The sequence below is a fragment of the Myxine glutinosa genome, chromosome 7 (assembly GCF_964187855.1).
Source record: "Myxine glutinosa chromosome 7, kmMyxGlut1.1, whole genome shotgun sequence".
NCBI lineage: Eukaryota > Metazoa > Chordata > Myxini > Myxiniformes > Myxinidae > Myxine > Myxine glutinosa.
This window is the reverse complement of record NC_136267.1, coordinates 71,538,181-71,551,643: the sequence shown is the minus strand read 5'-3', so window position 1 is coordinate 71,551,643 and position 13,463 is coordinate 71,538,181. Positions and strand designations below refer to the sequence as shown.

Genomic DNA, 13,463 nt, shown 5'->3' with positions numbered 1-13,463 from the left:
CGTACGCGGCTGAGCCGCAAGTGTAACCGCCGAAGCCAGCCTACCGTTCGGCCTGTGATAATCCCGTGCGCAAGAACGACACGTGGAGAGCTCCTGCCGTCTTTGTTCGTCTCCTTCGCGGTGCGAGTTGGGGACCGGAGGAAGAGCTGCCTGGACGCCATCCCGGGACCATCGACCTGTTCATCTGCAACCCGCGTGAGTGTGTCCGAGTGTGACAGGCCCGTTTGTCCAGGGATAAGTTAAGACTGTTTAAGGCTGCACTGTGTATTCTTATTATTATTATTGTACAAAGTGTAAATAAATCTTGTTATTTCTTTCTTCCAATTCGATCGTTTCCGTGATTTGCTCCATTGGGTAAGCGTGGCACGATTACGGACCGCTTGGATCGGGGTTAGTCCTTGATAACGGCTCGGGTCAAGGGTTCGCTACCGCTCGGCGTTTCCACCAACACCCGTGATTCGGGCGGGGCTTATTTCCTCGTTTCCGGTCAGCGTTAGTACTTAGGTAATAGTGAATTCATAGTCCTAAAACCCTATTTAACGCTGCCCGGGAAGGACGTCATCAGTCCTGGGTCCCGTCGGCTAGTAAAAGACAAGGGGACTAACCCTCCCCCCCCCCCCCTTGATAAGGGGAAAGGCCGACGCTGAGATCCGCAACAATATATATATATATTTTTTTGTATACAAGATCGAGGCTCGTGTTAGAGCTAACATTGATCACAAAAAAACAAACGGACACATAAAACATATGATAAAGGGAGCGGGAGACAGGATGGAGAGCAGGGACATCGGGAGATCTGTGGGAGGGAGAGGGCTTCGGGGGAGGAACAATGGGATGGGAGTGGGGGAGTGGGAGAGGTAAAAAAAACAACACATGGATACTGCTCGGACTTCCAGGAAAGAAGTCGGTATTTCAAAAAAGTAGATCTGGGGTGAATTTGCGGGTGTAGAAAAGATCAAGGTTTTGGATGGGTGAAGATAAGAGATGGTGGTGAACAGCTGTTTTAAAGACCTCGAGGGAGGAGTGGGATTGAAGAGAGTGAGGGAGTTTGTTCCAGAGGCGGGAGAAAAGAGGAAGGAAAGGGTGAAGGTGAACAGAGTATTGATTTTGGCAGTTTAACCATCAGAGAGTTGCTGGCAGATCTTGTGTGACCCGTCCGACCTTGTCCGACCAGATTCTTTCAAATCAACTATTATGCGGGCAAACACTCACAGGGACACAAGACAAACAGAAGAGGGTGGGTGTGGTCTTCCCTGTGGTGATGGGCGGGAGATGCGATGCAGGCTGGTCTCCGAGGCTGGGCAAAGCCGCCAATGGCGCTTTACAACGGGCTCGCCGTTCACTCCTTTTCGCCTTGCAGACCCTTCACCAGTTCGCACGTCTCATCTGGCGTGCAATCTCCCCGGGTCTCTTCACCATGGTGTCTCCCTGGGTTGTCTCTGCATGCGTAAGCTCACCGTGGAGTCTCTCTACTGTGTTCAAACAAATCGGACAATCAAAATAGAATTCGAATTCAATGCATTCTAGCCATTTCCCAAATGACAAAAGCGTATGATAACAGCATATGCTTCAACATAATATACCAAATAATGTTTTTCATCACAACAGGAATAGTATTTTTTTCTTCCTTATTTTTATTTTCTTTCCCAATAATGCCATAAATACATCTGTTACATCTACATTTAAACTTTTTATTAAAAGAGCCTTGTCATTTCTAATTCTCCCTCATGATTAAAGCAGACACCCTATTGGAACAATTCCACAGGTAAGTCAGGAACCATAGGGCAAAGTGATGAAAAGGGCTTGTATTTACAGAATGTTCTATGTGCCCACCATTATGATTGATACAAAAATGCAGATGTATCCAGTCAGCTGGCACATGGTGAATGGTGTCAGGAGTGATGATGTTACATGCGTCGCTGATGCTCTCCCGCAAATGTGCAGCACTCTGAATTTTTTTTCCACATAGACCAACGCCTTCAAATGACCCGAGAGATAAAAATCCAACGGGCTGAGATCGGGGATCCTCGCCGGCCACTCCACAGGCCCTCGACGTCCTATCCAATGATCAGGGAATTTCCAGTTCAGCCACTCTCTGACATGAATGCTGTAATTGTCAGGAGCGCGGTTCTTTTGGAAAAATGTTGGGAAATCCCCATCTGCGTTCAAGACACTGGGGAATGCTCAGCAATATCATGAACACTTCCAAGAAATGAAAAAAAAACATGACAAAATCATTCTTAAACGAAAAAATAATGAATCCCTTCTTTTGCCCGATGGTTCCAGACGTATGGGACACCCTGCATATTGTTAAAAAAAATTTTTTTTTTATACAAGATCGAGGTTCGTGTGAGAGCTAACATTAATCACAAAAAAAACGGACACATCAAACATTTAATAAAGGGAGCGGGAGACAATATGGAAAGAGAGAGGGAAGCGCACAAGTACAACAGCAGAGGACAGGGACATCGGGAGATCTGTGGGAGGGAGAGGGCTTGGGTGGAGGAGGCATAGGAAGTGGGTGTGGGGGAGGGGTGGGATAGGTATAAAACAAATGGACACTGCGAGGACTTCAAGGAAATAAGTTGCAATTTCCAAAAAGTGGACCTGGGGTTAATTAATGGGGGTAGAAAAGATCAAGGTTTTGGATGGGAGAAGACAAGAGATGGTGGTGAACAGCTGTTTTAAACACCTGGAAGGAGGAGTGGGATTGAAGAGAAGAGAGTGAGTGAGTTCTTTCGAGAGGCGGGAGCAAGGAGGAATGAAAGAGTGAAGGTGAGCAGAGAGTCTTGATTTTGGCAGTTACGCCAGAAGAGTGTTGCTGGAAAATCTTGTGTGACCTGTAGGAATATTTGGGGGACAGAGCTGGTGGAGCTAAGCTGGAGAGGAGTGGGTAGAAGACAGAAAGACCGCCAACCTGCCTGTGGTGAGTGACTGAAAGGCCCTCAGTCAGCTTCATCGCGGGAGATTCCAATGATTCTGAAAGCTTTGGTTTCAACAGCGTGAAGCCGAGCAAGGTGTGAGGCAGGAGCACCAGCCCAGAGGGGAGAGAAGTATTCCATTGAGCTGCAGATGAAAGCCTTGTATGTGGTGAGGAGCTCAGGTGTGCCAAGGAAGGACTTCGCATGACGGAGGATGCCCAGTCGGCGATTGGCTTTGGAGGCCAGCTTGGAAATGTGGTTTTCCCAGGAAAGGTCATGGCAGATAGTGAGACCCAAAAGCTTGAGTGACAGAACTTCTTGGAGAGTATTGTTGAAAAATAGATGGGAGGGTTGTCCAGTCGGTCTTTTCAGAGAGACATAGTAAGAGTGTGAGATTTGTCATGATTGAAAGACATGTTCCACTTGTTTGACCAGTTTGTAATTTTTTTTCCAGGTCTGCAGAGAGTGAAGAGGCTGCAGACTGCCGATCTGAGGGATGAGGAATGGAGCGGCAGAGAGTGAAGTCATAAGCAAAGAGATCGAGAGGATTTGCCAGAGAGTCGGAGAGATCATTGATGAAGACCAGAAAAAGCACAGGGCCCACAACACTGCCTTGGGAAACTTCAGCCTGAACAGGAAGATGAGATGCGAAAAATCCATTCAGGGCCACACGTTGACTACGACCAGAGAGAAAGTCCGCAAGCTATGCGTCGAGATTTCCATGGATACCATAGGAGGAGAGTTTGGTGAGCAGCGCGGGGTGCCAGACCGTATTGAAGGCACGTAATATGTCAAGGGAGACAGCTCTGATTTCCTGTTTGGCATTGAGGACCTCCATCCATTGTTGAGACAGCAGAAGCAGCATGTCCAGAGTAGAATGACCTGGTCTGAATCCGAATTGATGATCCAAGATCAAGTCATTGGAGAAAAGGAAGGATTTGATGTCAGAAGCAATGATTGATTCCATGACCTTGCTGATGATTAGGAGCATGCTGAATGGTCTGTAGTTGCAAGGATCTGTCTTAGCATATTTTTGTGTAAAGTTGTAATGTTGGCTGATTTCCAAGTAGATGGCAGATGACCTTGAGCAAAAGAGAGAGTGAAGAGAACAGAGAGAGGGTGAGACAGAGCGGCAGAGCAGGATTTTAGGACCCGTGGGCTGATGCCGTCTGGTCCAGTTGCAGAATCAGAGTCGAGGTTTGACAAAAGCTTATCCACCTTGTCAGGAGGGAAGAACACAGAGTCCAGGAGCAGCTGGCTTCGATTGGGTAAGGTGGGTACAGAGAGAGATTGGATCGGAATTTTGAGGCAAACACAGACTTGAGGCATTCGGCTTTTTCATGTGCGGTGTCAGCTGTGTAGCCGTTTGAAGTAAGGGAGGGGATGGAAGGGGAACAAACACCAGAAACAGATTTGACCAGACACCACCAATATTTGGAAGAGGGAGACAGGTTTGAGAGTTCAGTCTTGAGAGTAGAGAGATATTGTTTCCTGGCTCTCCTGAGGGTAGACACACACTTGTTCCGAGCTTTGTGAAAGGAACTGAGATTGCCTTCAGTTGTATTAGCCTTCCATGAGGTGAAGGCGAGTGGTTTCATGGCAACTGCCTCACCACAAGATTCCATGTACCATTGACGGGAGGAAGGGTATGACAACTGAAGAGGAGATGAGATAAATCTGTACATGAGAGAGAGCAATTTACTTTGGAAGAATTCCCAGGAAGAGTTTCTGTCAGAGGCAGTAAAGATGGGAGACCAGTCCAGATGATTGTTGGCTGCTTGGAGACCATGCCAGTTGGCCTGAGTGAAATGCCAGACTCGTCGGCGCTGAGGAGGCTCTCTGAGAATAGCCAGAGAGATGTCCACTTTAACAAGCAAATGATCAGAAGAACCGATTGGTGCAGAAGAAGAGCAGCAGGCATTTGCAGGGAAGTTAGTCAACCAAGTATAGAAGAGAAGATGCTCTATTGACTGAGATCCGGGTCGGGAAATTAACAGATTGTGTCAGTCCCAATGAGTCGCAGAAGTCCTTTACTTAGATGCCATGGCTGGTGAGAGAGGTACCCAAACCCAGTCAGCTGGCATGGTGACAGTTGAAGTCACCACATATGAGGAAGAGAGAGTTGGGATGAGTGGATAGAAGTTGGTCCATGTTGTCAGACAGCGAAATGTAAATGGAGTCATCACTGTTTGGAGGACGGTACAGAACACATATGAACAAAAGGTGCGAGCTGAGGGGAAGCCGTAGCCAGAGGTACTTCTGGGGTGAATTGGAAAGAGGGCAGTGCAAGGAGAGTGAGGAAGAGAGCAACCCCACCACCAGGACGAGGCTCATGTTTATCATACCGGAGGAGGGTGTAACGAGGAAGAGATATTAAGGAATCAGAGACATCTTGAAGGAGGATAGTTTCTGTTCAACAGATTATGTCTGGTTTGTCAGAAAATTGTTTCCCAACCATTTTCATCCATAGTGAGGTTTTGGCATTCACAGTGGTGGATTCAGCTGCAAATCTTATAGAATGAGCCACGTATCTTCGTGACGCCTTTTACAATTGTACAAAATACATAGAAATTGCTTATTTCAATGGGTGCATCAAATTATTTTAATGAGTCATTGCTGTATTCTACTTTGGAGCAACCCAGAATCCATTTAACCCTTAAACCCCTAAAAAGCCATGGACCCTTAAAAGCAACAGCGCCCTCTTGAGGAGGGCGAGGGACATGGCCCTGTGAGCATCCTGGCCACAAATCGCTAGTCATGTTCGAGATAGCAAGTTACACTGGACCAAGTAACACAGGATTAATCATTTCGTCTAATTCCATTATACCAGTCAAATTAACCAGTAACATGCTTTGATGTACTAACTTGCGTTCACACACACATTCGCTCTTGAAACTCTTGATTTCGTCTGAAACTACTTTTCTGTGTCAACACAAAATCTGAAACAATCTGTGTTGCTTTACTCTGAACCCTCTCGAATGCAGCTGTTTACTTTCCACGTTTCTGCAACCATAACTGAATATGAGAGATTTTGTGATACCATAAGAGGAGATGATGTGATACCATAAGAGGAGCTAATGTGATACCATAAGAGGAGATAATGTGATACCATAAGAGGAGATAATGTGATACCATAGGAGGAGCTAAGAGGAGCTAATGTGATACCATAAGAGGAGATAATGTGATACCATAAGAGGAGATAATGTGATACCATAAGAGGAGCTAATGTGATACCATAAGCAGGGATGATGTGATACCATGAGAGGCTATTGTGATACCATAAGAGGCTATTGTGATACCATAGAGTGCAAGTAAATATATAATCAGAGGTCTTAATGGAAAGCAATAACTGGTAGAGAGGTGTGAACAGTACAGGGGAACAGTGGGATACAAATGGATAGGGCACGTATTCAGGTATGGACTGAAGGTAAGTGTATGGTATGGTCTTTCGTGGTGTTGTTGCTTCTTATGTGTGCATATTCTCCGTTACCCCAATCATTTCACCCTGGTCTATACCCACCTCCATATACCACACATGGTCTCTACCCTCCTCTATATACCACACCTGCTCTCTACCCTCCTCCATGTACCACACCGACAGTCACGTAAAAAAGTAAGTACACCCCATGTAAAGTTTTGAGTTTTTCAACATATTTCAACATACAGCTATTTGATCTTCATTTCAACAATATTGATAGATAAAGGTGATATAATACAACAAATATCATGAAACATTTACATTTTGTAGTCCATTGTATAATTTAAATAAACATAAATGCAAATTTCGCACAGGTGGTATTGGCTCTAATAGGTGGTATTGCTCCCTTGGCAGAATCAACCTCAAGTAGGAGTTTCTTATAACTGTCTACCAGTCTCTGACATCGACTGGGAGAATTTTTTGCCCACTCCTCCATGCAGAATTCTTTCAGCTGTGTGATGTTTGAGGGGTTTCTTGCATGCACAGCTCATTTCAAATCCCCCCACAACATCTCGATGGGATTTAGTTCCGGGCTTTGACTTGGCCATTCCAGAACCCTCCATTTCTTTCTTTTCAGCCATTCCATGGTGGATTTACTGGTATGTTTAGGGTCATTGTCATGTTGCAAGGTCCACCTTCGGTTGAGCTTCAACTTTCCGACAGATGGCCTCACATTATCCTCAAGCACCCTCTGGTACAATGAAGAATTCATAGTGCATTCTAAGATGGTGAGCTGCCCAGGCCCTGATGCAGCAAAGCTGCCCCAAACCATAATATTTCCACCACCATGCTTTACAGTTGGTATCAGGTTCTTGTGGTCAAATGCTGTCTTTGGTTTTCGCCAAACATGTCTTCTGGTACTGTGGCCAAATAGCTCTACCTTTAATAATAATAATAAAAATAATTCATTTATTTTGTATAGCGCTTTTCAAGAAGCCCAAAGGCGCTTTGACAGAGTGCAAAACATAATGCATAACAATACATGAAAACAACAATTGCAAAAAGACAAGAATCAATAGGGAAATATTTAAAGCAAAAGGAGGGAGAAGGAGAAGAGATAGTCAGGGGTTAAATGCTGTGGATTGAATGTTGAATGCAGCGTTGAACAGGTGGGTCTTTAGTGATGTTTTGAATGTGGTGAGTGAGGAGGAGTCTCTGATGGTGTGAGGTAGAGAGTTCCATAGGGTGGGAGCAGCGATGGAGATGGCTCTGTCCCCCCAGGATCTGAATTTTGTCCGGATGGGGGGGGGGGCGGGGTTTACGAGTTTGGTACCAGCAGAGCGGAGGTTGCGGGTGGGAGTGTGTCTGGAGAGGAGGTCAGTCAGGTAGGATGGGGCCAGGTTATGGAGGGCTTTGTATGTCAAGAGGAGGATTTTGTACTGGATTCTCTGGGGGATGGGGAGCCAGTGAAGCTTGTAAAGGACGGGGGTGATGTGGTCACGGGTCCGGGAATGGGTGAGTAGACGGGCAGCGGAGTTCTGAATGTATTGGAGTTTTTTGGTGATTTTTGAGGGTGAACCATAGAGGAGGCTATTGCAGTAGTCCAGACGGGAGGTGATGAAGGCGTGGATGAGGGTTTCTGCAGCCGTGGAGGAGAGGGATGAGCAGAGACGGGCAATGTTTTTCAGGTGAAAGAAGGCTGTCTTTGTGATCTGTTTAGTTTATTTGTCGAAGGAGAGGGTTTGGTCAAAGATGACGCCAAGATTCCGGATGTGAGGGGAGGTGGATACTGGGATACCGTCGATGTTGAGGGCAAAGTTATGGGTGGATTTTGTGAGTGTTTTTGGGCCAATGATGATTATTTCAGATTTATCACAGTTAAGCTTGAGGAAGTTGATTTGAAGCCAGGATTTTATTTCAGTGATGCAGTTTGTCAGGATAGAGTGGGTGGCGGTGGAGACGGACTTGGTGGAGATGAAAAGCTGGATGTCATCGGCGAAGCAGTGGAATTGGTGACCATGACGGCGGATTAAGTGACCGAGGGGGGACAGGTAAAGGATGAAGAGGAGGGGGCCAAGAACTGAACCTCGGGGGACACCTTGGGGGAGGGGAGCAGTGGGGGATTTGCAGTTATTGATGGAGATGAACTGGCGTCTGTCAGAGAGGTATGATTTAATCCAAGAGAGGGCAGTGCCGGTAACGTTAAAGGTGGATTCAAGTCGGGTGAGGAGGATGGTGTGATCGATGGTGTCAAAGGCAGCGCTGAGGTCGAGGCGGACGAGAATGTTGAGGTTGCCAGCGTCAGAGGAGAGGAGAAGGTCGTTGGTGATTTTGAGGAGAGCAGTTTCAGTACTGTGGTTGGAGCGGAATCCGGATTGGAATGTTTCATACAAGTTATTGGCAGAGAGGTGATGTTTGAGCTGAGTGGCTACAGCACGTTCCAAAACTTTGGACAGAAAGGGTAGGTTGGAGATGGGTCTGAAGTTGTTTAGGGTGTCAGGGTTTAGACCAGGTTTTTTTAGAATGGGGGTAACAGCAGCAATTTTGAGGGAAGGTGGGACGATGCCTGTAGACAGGGAGGAGTTTATTGTTGCAATGATAAGTGGAGAGAGAGCAGGGAGGGAGGCCTTGACAAAGCTGGAGGGGATGGGGTCAAGAGTGCAGGTGGCAGTTTTCATTCCTATGAGGAGTTCAGAGAGGTCAGTAGGGGAGATTGGGGAGAACCGAGACAGGGGATGACAAGGGGGGGCAGGTGGTTGGAGGGGGAGCGGGTGCGGCGGTGGTGTTGTCAATTTTGTTGTAGATGTTGTAGATGTTGTAGATGTTGTCAATTTTGTGTTTGAAGAAAGAGAGGAAGGAGATGCAGTTGTCTACTGTGAATGACTGGGTGGTGGTGTTCAGGGGGCGGAGGAGTTTGTTTATTGTCGAGAAGAGTGCTTTTGGGTTTCCGGAGCCAGAGTGGATAATTTGAGAGTAGTAGGCGGAGCGGGCGCGGGAGAGGGCATCTTTGTAGTGTTGTAGGTGGTCCTTGTAGGCTTGGGAGTGAACTGTGAGACCTGTTTTATTGCGGAGTCTTTCAAGTTGGCGAGCACGAGTTTTCATCAGGCGGAGTTCAGGGGTAAACCAGGGAGCAGAATGGGTGAAAGAAACTGTTTTGGTCTTTACAGGCGCAAGCTGGTCAAGGCAGGAGGAGAGAGTGTGGTTGTAGTAGTCAGCGAGGTCGGAAGGGGTGTGGAGGTCAACGAAGGGAGAAGTGGACATTTTTTCAGAGAGGGTGGATGAGAATGAGGTCGGTGAAAGAGCGTTTAGCTTACGGAAGTTGATAGTGCGATAATGTCTTGGTGTTGGGGTGGGGATGTTGATGGTCATAGTGATAGCTAAGTGGTCAGAGAGGGTGAGGTCGGAGCCAGAGAGATTGTGCAAAATTAATCCAGTGGAGCAGACAAGGTCCAAAATGTGACCACGGATATGGGTAGGAAAGTCGACATGTTGAGTGAGGTTAAAGCAGGTGAGTAAATCAGTGAAGTCAGTGGTTATTGTGGAGTCAGTGGAGTCCATGTGGATATTGAAATCACCAAGGAGGAGGATTGAGGGAGAGAGGGAACATAGCTGGGTCAGAAAGTAGGAGAAGTCAGACAGGAATGATGGGTGTGGTTTGGGAGGGCGGTAGACGACAGCCATGACTGACTGCGTGCGACCAGAGAGTTTAAACGCCAGGTGTTCAAATGATGAGGATGAGGCGATGGGGATGAGGCTGGTCCTGATGTCTTGACGGTGGATAACGGCAATTCCACCACCTCGGCCCTCCGAGCGTGGTTTATTGACGTAGGAATATCCATTGGGTGTGGTGAGGTTGAGTGTATAGTAGTCCAGAGGTTGTTGCCAGGTTTCGGTGAGACAGAGAAAGTCCAGTTTGTTATCCAGGATGTATTCGTTCAGGATGAGGCATTTGTTGTTGAGGGACCGGGTGTTGAACAGGGTGAGCTTGATGTTGTTTTGAACAGCAGCGATGAATTCAGGTGATTTAGCCAGGGTTCGTAGGCAGGAGGTGCGATTGTGTGCGTTGCTGTGACCAGGTGCGCTGGGACGAAGAGTGAGAGTGCGCTGAGCCGACCAGAGGATGGGGATGGAGTGACCTGATTGCAAATATACAAACTTACGACCGGAGCCATGGTGAATGTACCTGCGTTGTCGGAGGAGTCCATTTGATTTGATGGCAGAGATGCATGATGGGGTGGAGCGGGTATTGAGCAGAAGGAGCCTTGCGGCGGAGTACCGCAGAGCCATGTCAGGCAGGAGCGGAGAGACGAGACGAGGCCAAGGTTGAGGAGGTGAAACAATGGTCCCAACCCATGGGAGCGGGCCCGAGGAAATGAAGGAGCCAGGTAGGTGAAGCCAGGAGCAGAGCCGGGACCAGGCAGAGGGCAGGCAGGAGCAAAGAGACGATCACGAGGCCAAGGTTGATCAGGGCAAAGCGGCAAATGCAGCGGCAATCGACCGCCGCCGCTACAAATCAAGATCACAGCGGGAAACCGCTGCGATGGTCACAACCCACGAGAGCGTGCCCGAGGAAACAGCGAGCAGGCGAAGGAGCCGGGCAGGCGAAGCAGGGAGCAGAGCCGGGGCTATGCAGAGGGCAGATTCAATGGCCAAAAAATCCGCACGACCACCAAAAAAGCAAGCAACTGACAGTGGCCCGGTCGAAGAAGCGGCGAGCATGTGACGCCTGCGTCCTCTTCATACCGGACCGGAAGCGGACCTTTGACTCATCTGTCCAGAGCATATTGTTCCAGAAGTGCTGGTCTTTGCCTAGGTGTTCATTGGCAAACTTTAGTCTTGCCCTGATGTTCTTTCTGGACAGCAAAGGTTTCCTCCTGGCACACCTCCCATGTAGATCAAATTTGTGCAGCCTCTTTCTAATGGTAGACTCGTGCACTTTGACATCAACAGTGGCAAGAGCTACCTGTAGGTCCCGTGATGACATTCTGGGGTTCTTAGAGACTTCTTTCAGCATCTTGCGGTCTGCTCTCGGACTGAACTAGCTGGGGCGGCCTGGCCTGAACAAGTTGGCAGTTGTTTGGAATCTTCTCTACTTGTAGATGATCTTCCGGATAGTCGAATGATTGATTTCAAATTGTTTGGAGATCTTTTTAAATCCCTTTCCAGACTTGTCGGCATCTATAACCTTCTTTCTGAAGGCCTCAGAGAGCTCTTTTGATCTAGGCTTGGTGATGCCACACACTTCAACAACAAAGAGCAAACCAAACTAAATGTCTGAGGTTTAAATAAGACAGGTTCCTCCAAGATCCTCTCTAACGATGTTCTATTCATTTGCACCTGAGCTGGTGAACCTGATTTTAATTTTAGGTATTTGAAGTAGTGATAAAAGTAGGGGTGTACTTACTTTTTCCACATGCAAAATTTGCATTTATGTTTATTTAAATTATACAATGGACTACACAATGTAAATGTTTCATGATAGTTGTTATATTATATCACCTTTATCTATCAATATTGTTGAAATGAAGATCAAATAGCTGTATGTTGAAATATGTTGAAAAAGTCAAAACTTTGCGTGGGGTGTACTTACTTTTTCACATGACTGTATATATCCTCCTCGGTCATTACATTCATTATACTGAACATCTTTCATTTGCTATTGCCCGCTATACCATCAGCCAGAGCCATTCAGAATCGATACGGATGAGATTATATCGGGGGCAGGGCGTCAGTCATTGGGTAAGTAAGGTTAGCTCATCTCCAATAAAAGAGAGAAAGAAGAGTATGGAAAAATACAATTAATACAAAAATGTGTAGTTGGTGTCGTTGTTTAGTGATGTGAAGTGTGCTGGGAGTGGGTGGAAATGTAGATTTTGCACAGACTGGATGGGCTCTGTTGATTTTACTTGCATCTACATTTCCTTGCATCCTATGAAAACAAACCAATAACCAAATAACTATTCCTCTCGCCCTCAGATCTACAGGTTTCGGATTCATGAACTGTCTTTGCCGACTCGCCTCCGTGATGGGTTTTCTCATCTTCGGCTCACTGGTGAGCACGCACAAAGCCGGGCCCATCCTTCTGGCCGCAAGCGTACTCATTTCCGGAGGTATGGTGGCTCTCCGCCTGCCAGACACACGGGATCGTATTCTCATGTGAACCAATTCCCTGTACATCATCGCAGCGTCCTTCTGCCCTCCGCCCAGAGTCCGCCTGTTCTGAGTCCATCCTTCAACCTCCTGTCTCCATCAGCGAGCACACGCAACAGAAAACAGTGGCCATCTTTCTTTGATTGCCTTTGTTGCATAGCAATTATAAAAGCACATCATGCAGCTTGTAGCTGTAGTTCAAGATGAAATATTTTCCTTTTTTCAGTCTTTTTTTGCTCGTTTTGTGTTTACTTTCAAATCACTGGGTCATTGTACATATTAGCTAATCTTTTCAACACGACAGCTATATAGACAAAGAAACAGTACTAGGGACAATAACTATGTGTGTAATTTGTCATATATAAATATATACATGTAAACTTTGCAAATACTTTAGTTATTTAGGAAAATACTTTCGACCCGTCAAAAAATTCTTCTTTGTGAAAATAATCTGCTCGATTTGAAAAATCAGTTATCTGGGCACGAAAATACTCGATCAAGTCTTCATGCCAGTTTGTAAACTATACTTTAAGAGTTGCTAAAGGAATGTTAGTCTTAATGTTTTATGGGATTGTCATGTATTTAAAAAAAAAAAGTTTTAATTCTAATTTACAATATTGTTTTATTTTTGAGTTTTATCGTTTATAATACTTTTCACTTCGAAAAAGTAATTAATTTAAGTTCGTTTATATTTATCTGATAACTTTTTAAAAAGGTTTTAATTCTAATTTACAATATTGTTTTGATGTTGAGTTTGATCGTTTATAACGCTTTTGACTTGGAAAAAGAAATTTATTTAAGTTTGTTTATATTTATCTGATAACTTTTTTTTTAAAGTTTTAATTCTAATTTAAAATATTGTTTTAATGTTGAGTTTGATCGTTTATATCAGTTTTGACTTGGAAAAAGAAATTTATTGAAGTTCTTTTTATTTATCTGATAACTTTTTTTTTAAAAGTTTTAATTCCAATTTA

General features: G+C 45.8%; 1 protein-coding gene across 1 annotated transcript in view; it reads left to right on the top strand.

Moving 5' to 3' along the window:
• Nucleotides 1-13,253, top strand: part of SV2C (synaptic vesicle glycoprotein 2C) — a 128,111-nt gene extending 114,858 nt beyond the window's left edge. Inside the window, exon 13 of the mRNA XM_078781858.1 lies at nucleotides 12,316-13,253. Coding sequence (XP_078637984.1) covers nucleotides 12,316-12,499 — 184 coding nt within the window. The 3' untranslated portion in view covers nucleotides 12,500-13,253. The remainder of the gene's footprint in view (nucleotides 1-12,315) is intronic.
• Nucleotides 13,254-13,463: the final 210 nt, after the last annotated feature.